At 42.0% G+C, this 12,539-nt stretch overlaps 1 protein-coding gene across 4 annotated transcripts in view; it reads left to right on the forward strand.

The window, feature by feature from the left end:
• NLG-4 (neuroligin 4) overlaps nt 1-12,539 on the forward strand; it is a 284,789-nt gene that overhangs the window by 66,579 nt on the left and 205,671 nt on the right. For all 4 annotated transcript variants that reach the window (XM_006561556.3, XM_006561555.3, XM_016913840.2 and 1 more), the window contains 1 exon segment: nt 1,036-1,211. In XM_006561556.3, the coding sequence (XP_006561619.1) occupies nt 1,036-1,211 (176 nt within the window).

The following is a 12,539-nucleotide window of genomic DNA, read 5'->3' on the forward strand; positions in this document are numbered from 1 at the left end:
ACTTCTGTTGTTATTTCGCATTTGATATTCAAGGAAGCCTAAAATTTTAACGTAAACTTTGATTTCCAAAGAACATTCCGGGATCCTTTTAATCCCCTTCCTCTCGAAACCCCGAACGTATTCCATCGGCATATTTCTCGCGAAGTTATGTCAAACTACTCGCTTTGAAATTCGCCCAAGTATTTAACGTATCCTTTCGTATCCACCAACCTGTCGTCTGGATAGGACTCGGATTAAAAAAATTATTCGTAGGATAGAATGAAAAATGTTGGCGAAGCTAACTTTTTCTCCCTTGTTTTTTTTCTTCTTGGTTTTTTGTTTCCCTTAACCGATGATTTTGAAAAATATGGTGGAAAGGGGAGAGGAAAATTCGAGGAGCGACGTTTGCCAAAATTCAGGCGAATGCAGGCTTTAGAATATTTCGGCAGAGTTGGCCTGATCCTCTTCTGCCTCCAACCACTCTTTTCTCGCTCCATGCTGGCGAAGCAAAAACGGAAACACAATTATACACGACCTTAATCTCCATATATTACGAGTCGGGAGGGACAAAGGTGCTCGTAACGCAATACACTCGGAACACATAATTAACTAAGCACGGAGTACTTGGCGGCTGGTCGTCAAGAACAGAATATTCTCAAAGCGCATTTTTTCGAAATTTCAAACGCACGCCACTCGCGATGAATCAAAAATTTGGCTCAAGGCTTCCTATTTTCCCCTCCCTCCCTCCCGGAAGACCGACCCGTATTTTTAGAGAATTAAATTTCATATTTTCAAGTACCTTTCTCCTCTAATTGCCTTAAACAAATCTCGATATATCTGAAAAGAAAAATGAAACTAAAATATATAGAAATGAACAATTTTTTTTTATATCTCTTGCTTCATAATTATTATATTATATTCATCCATATTTTAAACATTTTTATTTCAAACGAAAGTTAATCGCGCAAGAAATCGAAGATGCACAGCGAGGATTTCGTTTAAAAATGTCATTTCACACGAATGGAAATCGACATAAAAATCTTTCTTTCTTTGTAGGTTATCGGATTCGGTCGGTCCAGTCTGTCCTCAAAAGCTGCCCGACATCTCAAATGAGCAAGAGGCGTTAGAGCGGATGCCGAAAGGTCGACTCGAGTACTTGAAGAGATTGCTACCCCATCTACGAAATCAGAGCGAGGATTGTCTCTACCTGAACATCTACGCGCCGGCCATGGGTGAGTAATTTCTACTACTACTCTGGAGGAAAAATTACCGAACCTCGGTTAAGCTCTTCCTCTGCGTCTCTCCCAGCTCGAGAGAGAGAGCTCGAGAAAAATGCGTGTTCGAGCCGGGATACAAATAGTTGAACGGCTGATGTTGAAAGTATGAAAGGATGGAATGCGGCCAGCATTGGATAATCGTAAATTTCGCGGGAGATGGTTCGGTTGGACGTCGAATCAGACGTTTATGCAGTTTTGCATGGAAAAATTTTATAACCGATGGATGGACTCGACTCGAAGCGGTATTTCATCTTGTCGTGAAAATTCTACGCGACTCTAGTTAACGGATGGAACGGGAATACTTGATTTCTATCCACTCTGATTCGTGTACACGCGGATAAATAGGACGGGGGATCTCGGATCAATCTCGAAGGATCTCGGGGATATATTCGATCTCGATTCACGCATATCCCGGGAGCCAATAGGATGGAAGGAAATTATAAACGAAGCGGAGACTCTGAAAAATCCACTTTATACGCGGAACGATGGTGAACGAACGCGCCGTTTTAATATTAAGCATACTTGTCGATGTCGAATAGCCAAGTAGCTCCTCCCCCCTCCGTTGTAACTTTCTGACCCCGTTTTCTTCCATCCGAGCTACCGCGATATCAGCAAACATGACAAAAAACACATAAAACTAGATTTCATGCGGCCGCGTTCAACCTAACTTTTTGCATACCTCATCGTAGTTGCTGTTTCATTGATAGCGTTCCTCCCGGCGAGAACGAATCTTTCAATCTAATTTTTTTTTTTTTTTTTTTTGGAAACTTTTTAATATAGGTGAATTTTTTTCCCCTTTCTCGAATATATATATATTTTTCCAAACTCGATAAACTTGGACGGATATTTCGCGAAATATATTAATCCTGGAACTTTGCGCTAGCATTTTTCCTTCGGCGATACACGTTAAATATTTATATTAGAACCGTGCCAGATTACAAGTTTCATCAAGGAACAAGAATCGAGAGCCTTGTTACGCGATACGCAATATTTTTTCTCCCCGTGAAATCTCTCTGAAAGAGGATATTCTCAAATTTATAAGACGCGATTCATAAAAAGAAAAAAAGGAAGAAAAATTGCTTCTTTGGAAATATCAGTCTTCTTTTAAAATATTACTTGTTTATTCGTTAAATAATTAAATCCTTTAGGTCACGCAGGAGGAGAATTTTTGGTACGAAAAAACCGTGGCGCATGTAGGCGACATTCGAGTCCTGAACCTTGTTTTTTAACGTTTTTCGCGCAATGTTATTTCTCCGCGCGCTACGTTGCAAGGCAAGAGACGGTTTCAATAATAATACATCATGACGTTTTCCCCGCGAAATGGGAAATTTTATTTTTTCGCCTTAAACTCACTCTCGGCCCACCCGCGTGGTGTACCCCGTTTTTCTTGCACCCTCTTTCGGGCCGGAAATTGAATGGCAAAAGCGTCGGGGAACGCTGCTACGTTTCGTCTTGCGAGATACGCGTGCACACGTTTCACTTTATTTTTGACAAAATAAAGGGGGGGAGAAAATAGAAAGGAAGTATTAAACCAGATAAAATGGCATCGTCTTTTCGATCCTCTGAACGTATCGTTTAATCTCCACCCTCGTATCGAAACGAGGAAAAGTAACGTTGAGAACTGTCTTCTCTCTCATTCGTGTGAAGATACTGTTAAGTGACGAGAAATTTAACGTATCGTTCGTTAAATAATTCCTGAGACGAAACTTGGTACAATTTTTCCCAATCTTCTCTTAAACGAGAAAATACACACCGATGATTTCACGATATTGCCAACCTATCGTCATCGCTCTATCCGATAATATTTGTTATACCCGAAACAATTCACAGTTCAAACATGACGCCAGTATTCCCGAAACGCGCTTAATCGTTAGACAACTAGTTAGCAAACTACCCCCTCGATCAACTCTATTCCGTTATCAGCTATTCCACGAACTAATTTATCTCCGTGTAGCGAATCCACCCAGGAATAGAGACCTGCCCCTGCTTCCCCGAAAAGTGATATTTGAGCGATGGTGCTCGTTGGAGAGAGGGAAGAAGGAAGAAAGAAAAAAAGAAAGGAAAGAGAGAGGAAAAAAAGAAGCGTAGCGGAGGAGGAATTGCGGAGGGTAAGAGAGCAAGGGAACGAGCGAAAGAAAGCGCTACAAAGCGGGCTATAGAGGGTTGTGCATCGAACATTGTGCGGTACAACCCCTCCCTATGGGATCCGGGTCAAACCGTTTTCATCTCTTTCGTGTATCGCGGGCTGCACGTTCGCGTTTCGACAATGAAACATCGTACAGACGTAAATGTAAGCCGGAATAGGAAACCAGAACACGCTACTCTGCAAGTCTGCGCGCGAGCGTGACTACCTGGTGGCGGGGCAGCTGTCCAGAATGCGAAACTGTCGCGGATGTGCTCCCGCCCCTGTCTGGGATCCCCGCCTACGCCTACGTTCTCCGATTGGAAAATAGTTCGTCACCCTTCTTTCTTCCGTTCATGATTCGTCATAAACTCGATCCCTTCAAATAAATCCTAATTCTAGAATCGTCACTTTCGTAAAGGGGAAAGAGAGAGGATTAATTCCTCCCCTTTGTCGTTAATAATAGTAATAAGCATTTTGTTATTTTCGTCGAAGGAATCGAATTCCTCGAAGATGCGTGGAATCGAAATTGGAATAAGGAGTTATATCCTTTCTTCTTCGAAATGAGAACGATAATGGACAAAACTGATCCCGTAATTCCCGAGCAAGATGGTGACCGCGATGATCGGCAAAACAATTTTCGGTCCGGCTGACGTTTAATAATGCAGAAGCGATGCACGGCCTGTTCACAAACAGGGAGTCGCATACAGATCGCTGGGAAATTTAGCGAGAACGGAAGAGGTGTCGCTGTAAGCTCTTAACATTCCGCTCTGGATACACCGCGATCCATATAAAAGATGTATCCATATAAAAGATGGATCGATTTTGGGTTGATTTTATCGCTATCTCGTTGTGAAATTTTATCATCCTCCTCTCTCATTGTCTCTCTCTTCCTTGCTCTCGAGCAAGGTTCAACGACGATTAAGCTCGATCTCGAGACAGAGGATTGATCTTTCGTTTATATTTCCGATCCTGATTGGAATCGAGTCAACTCGATTAATCGGGACGCGCTTAAGAACACTAGAGGCCGATCTGACATCCAAGGACACGATCTCAATTGGCTGCGATGACAAGAGGGATTACGGTTGATTCTACTCGGGGAAGACGTAGCTCTTAGCATTACACGTGTTAAGTGGCTCGAACCTGGTGTATACGCGTGTATAGAACTCGATCATCTTCTCGATGTTGGACGTGTCTTGAGACGCTCGTCCCTCGGCCATCAGGATTTCCATTCACGGGGAAGATGGAATATCGATACCGGGTATATCGGATATGAAAAAAGAAAGAAGGAAAGAAAGAAAGTAAAAAAGAAATAATACAAGTAGAGGCTCGTCGCCTATTCGTAGAAACCGTGGCAACGAATTTTCGGAAAGGAAGATTCGTTCGGTGTCTGCTATATGTAGAAGAATAGGAGAGCGAGTGATTCGGATGAAATTGTAAGACAGAGAAGAGCCATCAAACGCGAGAGCAACCGAAGGAATTCCCTGAATATTTTACACATCTCTCGTCCTCTTGCGCCAACTTTCGTATTCAACTTGGCTCACCTCCTTTCAATTCTCGCCGGGGCTTGTATACTTTTCAGTCGAACCGGTTTTATGGTTGATCTATCGTCGAACCGGATCCACTTGAATATCTATAAGATTGATCGTATCCCGAATATCGGGTATGCAATCCGTATTATAATTCTTAAGAAGCTATAATACCTCATCTTCTAATATTCGAAACAATTGGCATCTTCAGTAGACGAAAATGAGAGAAACTCGAGCGAGCTCGATACGAGGGAGAAATCGGAAAAAAAGAAAAAATTCTTTCTCCATCTCATCGATTCGAGCATTAGAGGCGACCGTTAAATCAATTCTCGCCGATTATTTATCATTCGTGGGGAATTGGCCGGCCAACAAGTTCCACTCACGCCCCGTCATAAAACAAATTTCTCTCCTGCGAAGAGTGATGTAGGCCGGCTCTAATAACGTCCATTCGTTTTTTCCATCAAGACAATCGGGGCCAACGGAAATAATTTAATGCCTATAAATCTCTGACCTTCGCGTTGATGCCCTCCTCCTCCCCTAATAATTAATAAAAATGCGAAAAATTAATTATTAAAAGAGAAGAGAAATATAAATCGAAGTACATCGTCGTTGCGTTCGTGTATTCTTTCCCCGCGAAAACTTTTATCCAACGATCAACGAGGAAACACATGTCCTTTGTGAGAGCAGAATTTCCAATCTCTGACAGATTAAATTTAAAAGCGATCAATGGGTCTAACCTTTGAAAGTAAAATTTCCTCTCTGCCTCTTCCTCCCCAAGAGGGGACATATTTTAAATAAATCCCGAAATTAACTGGATACTTAACCGGATGCTTAAAGCGCCATCGTTTGATATAATTATTTATGCAGAAAGGGCTGTTAAAAGGCATCGAATCTCAGAGCCATTAAACTTCTATCCCTTAGTGAATTCGAAACTAGCCGGCCATCCCGATTTATGATTCCGATCAAAAATGAGCAAGCCACGTCCCCTAGTTTCATTATCAATATCGTAGAAACTTTGTAGAGATTACATATATGCGTACAGAATATTGGACAGCTCTATAATATTCTATACGTGTTTCTAAAATCTAATATTTCTAGGAAAATGATGATCGAATGAGAAAAAAGAGAGAAAAAAAGAAGGTTATTCTTATTCTTTAAACACTTCTTATCGAATCATCTTCCAAACTCTGTACACACACACATATATATATATTCAATATACTTCGAAACAACCAACACGGAATATCCAAGTATTGAAAGGCCAAGTTCCATTGTTTCACCCGATATCGCATCCGGGACTCGAGAGGTTAATGGAAGATCGGGTGAAAGTTGGGGACTCGCTTAATGCACGGCCGCTCGTTTCTCTTCGTTTCAGAAGTTTCTATCGAGAGGAAAGATGGAGGAGAGAAGAGAAAAGAGGTTGGCGATCACACGCCTAATCTCGGCGAAGGAGCTGCACGAACCGTGAAAGAAGATGGCGGCAAGTTTTCCCCGCCCTAATAATCGAATCCCCCTCGGAAGATGGGGATTATTCGTTCGAAATAGTTGGTTTGCATGAATTTCTTCTCGAAGCCCGTAGCCCCGTGAAATTATTTGCTCGCCCCGAAGTGAACGGAAAGACGAAGTGGTTTCCCCTGTTCCATATCGCCGATAAGATGATCAACCTCCATTTGTATTTTTCGCAACCACCCCCTCCCTTCCAACTCTCGTCTCGCATTTTTGCAGAGAATTTAGGAAAGATCGAGGATGGATTTATCGATAAAAGGTTTGGGCAGGAAAATTCGGTAAGGGAAAAGCGTAAATTGAGAGCGATGAGGTTGCGTTCTTCTCGGTTCGGGAATTCGTTCCTCTTCGAAAGTTCTTTGAGAAAAATCTTTGGAAATTTGGAATCGAATCGATCGGATTGTTTAAATGAAAAATCATTTTATTATTTGTGTATTTGTCAAGAGGAACGAAAGAAATTTTACTTTTACAGGATTGGAAAAATTTTTCCAACGATCGTGAATCTTTCTATAGTGAACGTGTTTTTTCTATATAAATATATATAAAAAAAGGAAAAAGAGTCAAGCTGAAATGTCGACCATAAAATGATGCAGGCTCATTAGCCTGAGAAGATGTCGTTTTAATTAATCACGCAGAAGGAGTGCCCCCTGACACGTGCTGGTCTTTAATAAGAGAAAAAAAAGAGCGTAAGCCAAGTGGAAAGAGAGACATCAAAGACTTTCAGGGAGACTGGCGGTAGGTGAACGGTTGCCTCATACTTGGAATACGAATTACGTTTCACAAAGGAACGCTACCCTCATCTTCGTTGCCTCCTTAACTTATACTTCTCCCGTTCTTGCTCCCTTTTCTCGCTCGAGAAGAGAAGAAGAGGGGGGGGAAGAAGAGATCGCCTGCACGACAAACACACTCATACACACACGCGCGCGCGTTATTCTGTGTCTCTTTGCTTCTTTTCTCCTCCCCCTCTTTTGTTTTTTCCTTCTTCTTTTTTTTTTCACGAATCAAGAGAAGGGGAAACGTATCCCCTCGTATCATTTCCTCGATCGAACACGAATTCCCGGAATATTCGATTCGCAAACAAATCACAACAAGGAATAACCTGGAAAGGAACGATACTAGCACGCGTGTCAGAAACTCGTCTTCTCGTTCGATTCGTGGTGGGACAACAGAGGGAGAAATGCACGTTGACTGTTGGTTGACATTTCTGGAATTTCTCTCCTCTCCTCTCCTCTCCTCTTCTCCCAAAACTTGTGTAACTTGCCCTCGCCCCCGTGACGATGGGCTACGACGCTACGAGAGAGTTCAAGATTCTCGACTTGTTGACTTGGAAATTAGTTGAATTAAATCATTGCTATTTCATTCCTAATTTCTGAAACCAGGAATAATAATAATAATAATAATGTCTGTTCAACTTTACTTAGTGTCGTCGAGACCAAAAGGTAGGCAGAAACTTAGAGAAGATATCTAAGTAAAGAATCGTTTTATATTCTTCCACGGAGCAATATAAAAATTTCTTTCGAAAATATTCTCTCTCTCTCTCGGTTTTATTTCAAGGTATTATTCGAAAGAAGATAGAATTTTCAAAGTTATGGTCGAGAGTCGGTTCGCAGCGCAAAACTCTCGCTACGTGGATGATCCACTTAGGGAGAAAACCCGATCGCGAACGACAGCCGAGAATTATCGTGGCGATTTAGTCGGGAAGTAGAGGCGAACTGGTAATTACGGGCCGGTTGTTTCTGCGCCGTGGCGATCGATAGCATCGCCAGCATTACGAATAGATAAACGTATTTACGAGAGCGTCGCGAAAACGCCACTTTCGTGCCGCGACTGCGAATTAATCGGATAGTAGAAGAAATTCCTTTTCCGCTTTCTCTTTGCTACGCTTCCTTTCTAGAATTAAAGATCAACCCGGAGTTAGTCTTTCTTTTTCCTCTTCTTACCTCCTTCTATATAATTTTTTATCTGCTGCAAATGAATATATTATACACGGAATGTTTAATTCGATCGCTTCGTTTGATTTAATTTTCGAGATCGGGGACAAAGGGAATTGATAATTGAAGAAAGTGTAAAATTCTTAAAATATTGGACAATTTCGAACATTCGTTTAATTAAACACGATTCCATCATTTTGTCTGTCTGAAACAACTCCGTCCCCTTTCGTGCCGTTTGCAAATCCGTTTATACACCGGGATATACGATTTTACCGGAATAATTTACGAGCAGAGAAGCTAGACGAGCATCGAAATCTTGGAATCTGGAATAATTTCATCCTTCCTTGTTATTAAATTAGCGGCTGATCAAAAGACCCGACGCGAAAGGGATCGTACGTCGTTCGTCGTCGCAACTCGTCTATCGAGCGATAATTCCGATTGAAAAATGATTTTTGAAGATGATTCATCGCCGATCCAAATTGAATCGCTAATCTAAGTTGGAAAACTTGGCCCGGTTGAATTATGGCCGAAAGGGAATAGAATACCATCGATCGTTAACGCGATGCCTCTTTCCTTTGCTTCTCTCTCTCTCTCTCTCTCTCTCTCTGGCGATTGTCTAAAACTAAAGTTCCAAGGAATTGTCCCGTGGCCTTTCGACGGCCACTTGGTCCCCGCCGCGCGGAACATATGGCGAAAAAGGTTGGACGTTTTGATTAAGAGCGGCACGATAAAAGCGCCGTCGATCGCGAGAGTTATAGTGGCGTGGCGAGCCACGCGGAAATTCTTTCGGGGGAAGTTTGTTTTGCCAGTTACGGGCAGGGGAAAGAAGGGGGAGGGGAAGGCTTTTAGGAAGGAAATGGAATCGGCAAAACTCGAATGATAAATCGGGCGAATTATTCGCGGACGTAGGTGCGACATATGTTATGTAAATCATCGGGAATGAATTTTCTTCGGGGGTAAAAAAAATATGGAAATATGCGTGGATTCTTAAAGCGAATTTTATATTTCGTTCATCGTGATATAATACGATGCCAAGTTCGTTATATTCGATAAATTATGAGGGATAAATTAGAGATTGTTTGTCAAAGGGGAGGAGGAGGGGAGCATATCTCAACGAGTGACGGGAGAATTGGTGATCGAAACACGGGCATGAAGCCAAATAAAAAACATACGAAAAAAAAAAAAAAAAGAAGAGTAGGGAGAGTTGGTGGGTAACAAGTGCTGGGTAATCAATCACGCGGTCTAGCGAATCTCCGTCTCCTCGACACCACGATCGGCAGCTCTTAATTACACCCAGGCCGGAAACTCGTGGCTGCGCGCAATCATTCTCGTCCTAATAGCGTCATAACTCAAGTAGAACACAGTACTTTCGACGCAGTGCCGCGTTTAACCGTGCCGCATTAATAACTTCGTCACCCTAGCTGCTCTTTTTCGTCACCGCAGCCTCGAATCTCGTTCACGTGTGCTTTGATCGAGGATTAATTAAGATAAATCGCGTCCTTTGTGGAAACTTGAACGATGAAAAAAGAAGAAGAAGAAGAAAATGGAATATATATATATTCGAATTTAATAATTTTCACTCAAGACCCAAAAGCAAGAAGGAAACGTGCTTCTACTTTTCTTTCCTTTTTTTTTCTTCTTTCAATTCATCTCTATTAACGAAATCGTATCACGGTATATATATCGTATTTGATTCAATCTTGAACGATCAACGAAGACAAGAGGGCTTGATCTCGATTGATAATTATTAAATGTTGAAGGGTCTAAAAGCCTCGTTACAGCTAAATAACAATCCTTCATATTTGAACTCGAGCATCGAGGAAGATTGGCTCGAGGATCGATGATCGAGTGACGAGACCCTCGATTATCCATAACCCATCCCCAGGAACGCGTCTTTATTGATCAGAGAGGAAAGTTCAATTAGTCGAAAGGCGATGAATTATATTTACAGGGTCACGGGGATATAATAAGGCTGGTAAACGTATTGCGTATTTCAAATTCGTAAGGGAGGTTCTCCGTCGTAAAATATTGATCCAACGTGGCCGCAAGGGTGTTGTTGAATTTTTGAACACAACAAGATGCAAAGCGAATAACTCTTTTCAAATAAAGATGAACAAACCTATATTCTATCCCCATTCTATCCATTCCTCGAATATATATTTCTTCTAAAAATTATTCAAGAAAGAAAAATCGATCTATTCGTCCATTTATCTCATATATACAAAATTCGCACGATAATTCGAATATCAACTTCAACAATTTCAACGACGCGGTACATATATATACACATATGTACATTTTTTATGTTTAACTAAAATATTCCCGTGTATGTTGTCAGACACGGTGGCTGACAACAAGATTTGCGCGCATACCGTTTTATATGAGCCCGTGTAAACGATACGCCGGCTCGTAGAATTCGTTTGACGCGCCACCAACCGCGTATGCAAATATCCACCTCCTCCGTGACAAGGTGCGGTGAAAAGGGGAGGGGGATTGTCGCGTGCATTAAACAATCGGTGGGATCGTGTCTCTGCGAGGGAGGGAGAGGCAAACGCTGTGCATTCGCGGGTTTGTACGTGTCCCCGCGGCGTGCATCACGTTTCGTGTACAAGGGGGTTGTACACGATTCGAAACGCCACCTAGAATTTTCGAGGGTAGGGCGCATATTTTTCCACGAGGGGCGGGAAAGCAAGGAAGTAGAAGCAAGTTTCGACCGCTTGCCACCGAACGGGGAGGGAGGAACGACGGACGATCCTGGCCTGGTAATCTGGTATTCAAAATTTGTACTCTTCTCTGTATTTATTTCTCCGCATTGCGTGGGCCATCGGTGGAAATTTAAAACTCCGGGAATCGATATCCATCCGTTCCCCTCCCTCCCTCTCTCTTCCTTCATTCCCGGCATGGAGCGGTGTAATTTAATTTGAATTTGTTTGAGGGGGCAAGGGTGGAATTCCGATTGAATAACCGCTGATACTAGAGTAATTGTTAATTAATTTTATTATTTCGATCGGTTAATTAACCGACTCGAGGGTGTACGTTTTAAGAAAGATCAAATTTAGGACGAATCCTTCCACTGCACGGAGTAATTTATTCCATCTTGTTGTATTTTCACCTTGAAATCTCTCTCGTTATTATTAATTATACGAGAATTATCAAACGGGAAAGAATAATATCTAAAAAAAAAAAAAGATATAATTAATATTCATATTTCGATTTCCTTTTGCAACAAACTTTAATCTTGCACGCGAAAAAGAAGTAGGAAAAGCTCCCAAGTAATTCCCTCCCACCCTCCTCCTCTCCCATCTCTCTCGAATAATTAAAATCAACGTTTACATTTCAACGCAAATACCCACCTTCAATTTCGCGTCCAATCGCGCGCAACAAATCCTTCCTTTTTTCCCGCAACGACTTCCCTATCCGCGAAGATATATTCGGATTAAATATTTTCTCCCAAAGATTAAGCTTAAAGATTACCTTTAATGCTTCAAAGTTACGTCGCTAGTCGTCGGTGGAGAAAAGGAAAAATACGTGGAAGAGAGAGAGAAAGACTGATCACGAGGCGTGTGCCCGGTTGATAGGAACGCGAGCGTGAAAATTGAGAAGAAGAAGAAGAAAGAAAGAGGAGGCGAGAATGACGGGAGGGGAGGAGAAGGCACACTCGGACGCGAAGAAGGGTCGAGAGCTGTCCGGATCGAAGGAGGGTTGAACACTCTCGCCAGACGGAGGAGAGATGTAAAATTGCAAGAAGATCCTCCCCGCCCCCACTTGACAACTACACTCGAGATATTAACCCTTGGTATCCTCGTGTAAATGCGCGATGGGGGAAGGGCTCGCGTATTGGAAATTGCGCGCGTAATTAGCGGCGGATGATATTAATTAAAACTTTGCCTCGAGCAATTCTTTTTTCCCCCTCCTCAACCATTGTAAATTGCCTCAACGAGCCTTACAATTCGATCGAGTTTCCATCATAAATTTAACTTAAGCGCTTTTGTTGTTACGTTTTCAAGTTTGGTATCGAATTTCTCAACTCTTTCTTACTCTTTTTTTTTTTTTTTTTTTTAAGGAAGTGGGAGTTCTTAAGATGAAACCCGTCAAACCGAACTTTCCTAACTCGTGATGATATATTAAAACTACTTCCAAGGGAGTATAAGAAATCAGCCGGCTTGAAGTTGAATTATCAAGCTTTCTCCTTTTCACG

This window comes from Apis mellifera, linkage group LG9, assembly GCF_003254395.2.
Source record: "Apis mellifera strain DH4 linkage group LG9, Amel_HAv3.1, whole genome shotgun sequence".
Lineage (NCBI taxonomy): Eukaryota > Metazoa > Arthropoda > Insecta > Hymenoptera > Apidae > Apis > Apis mellifera.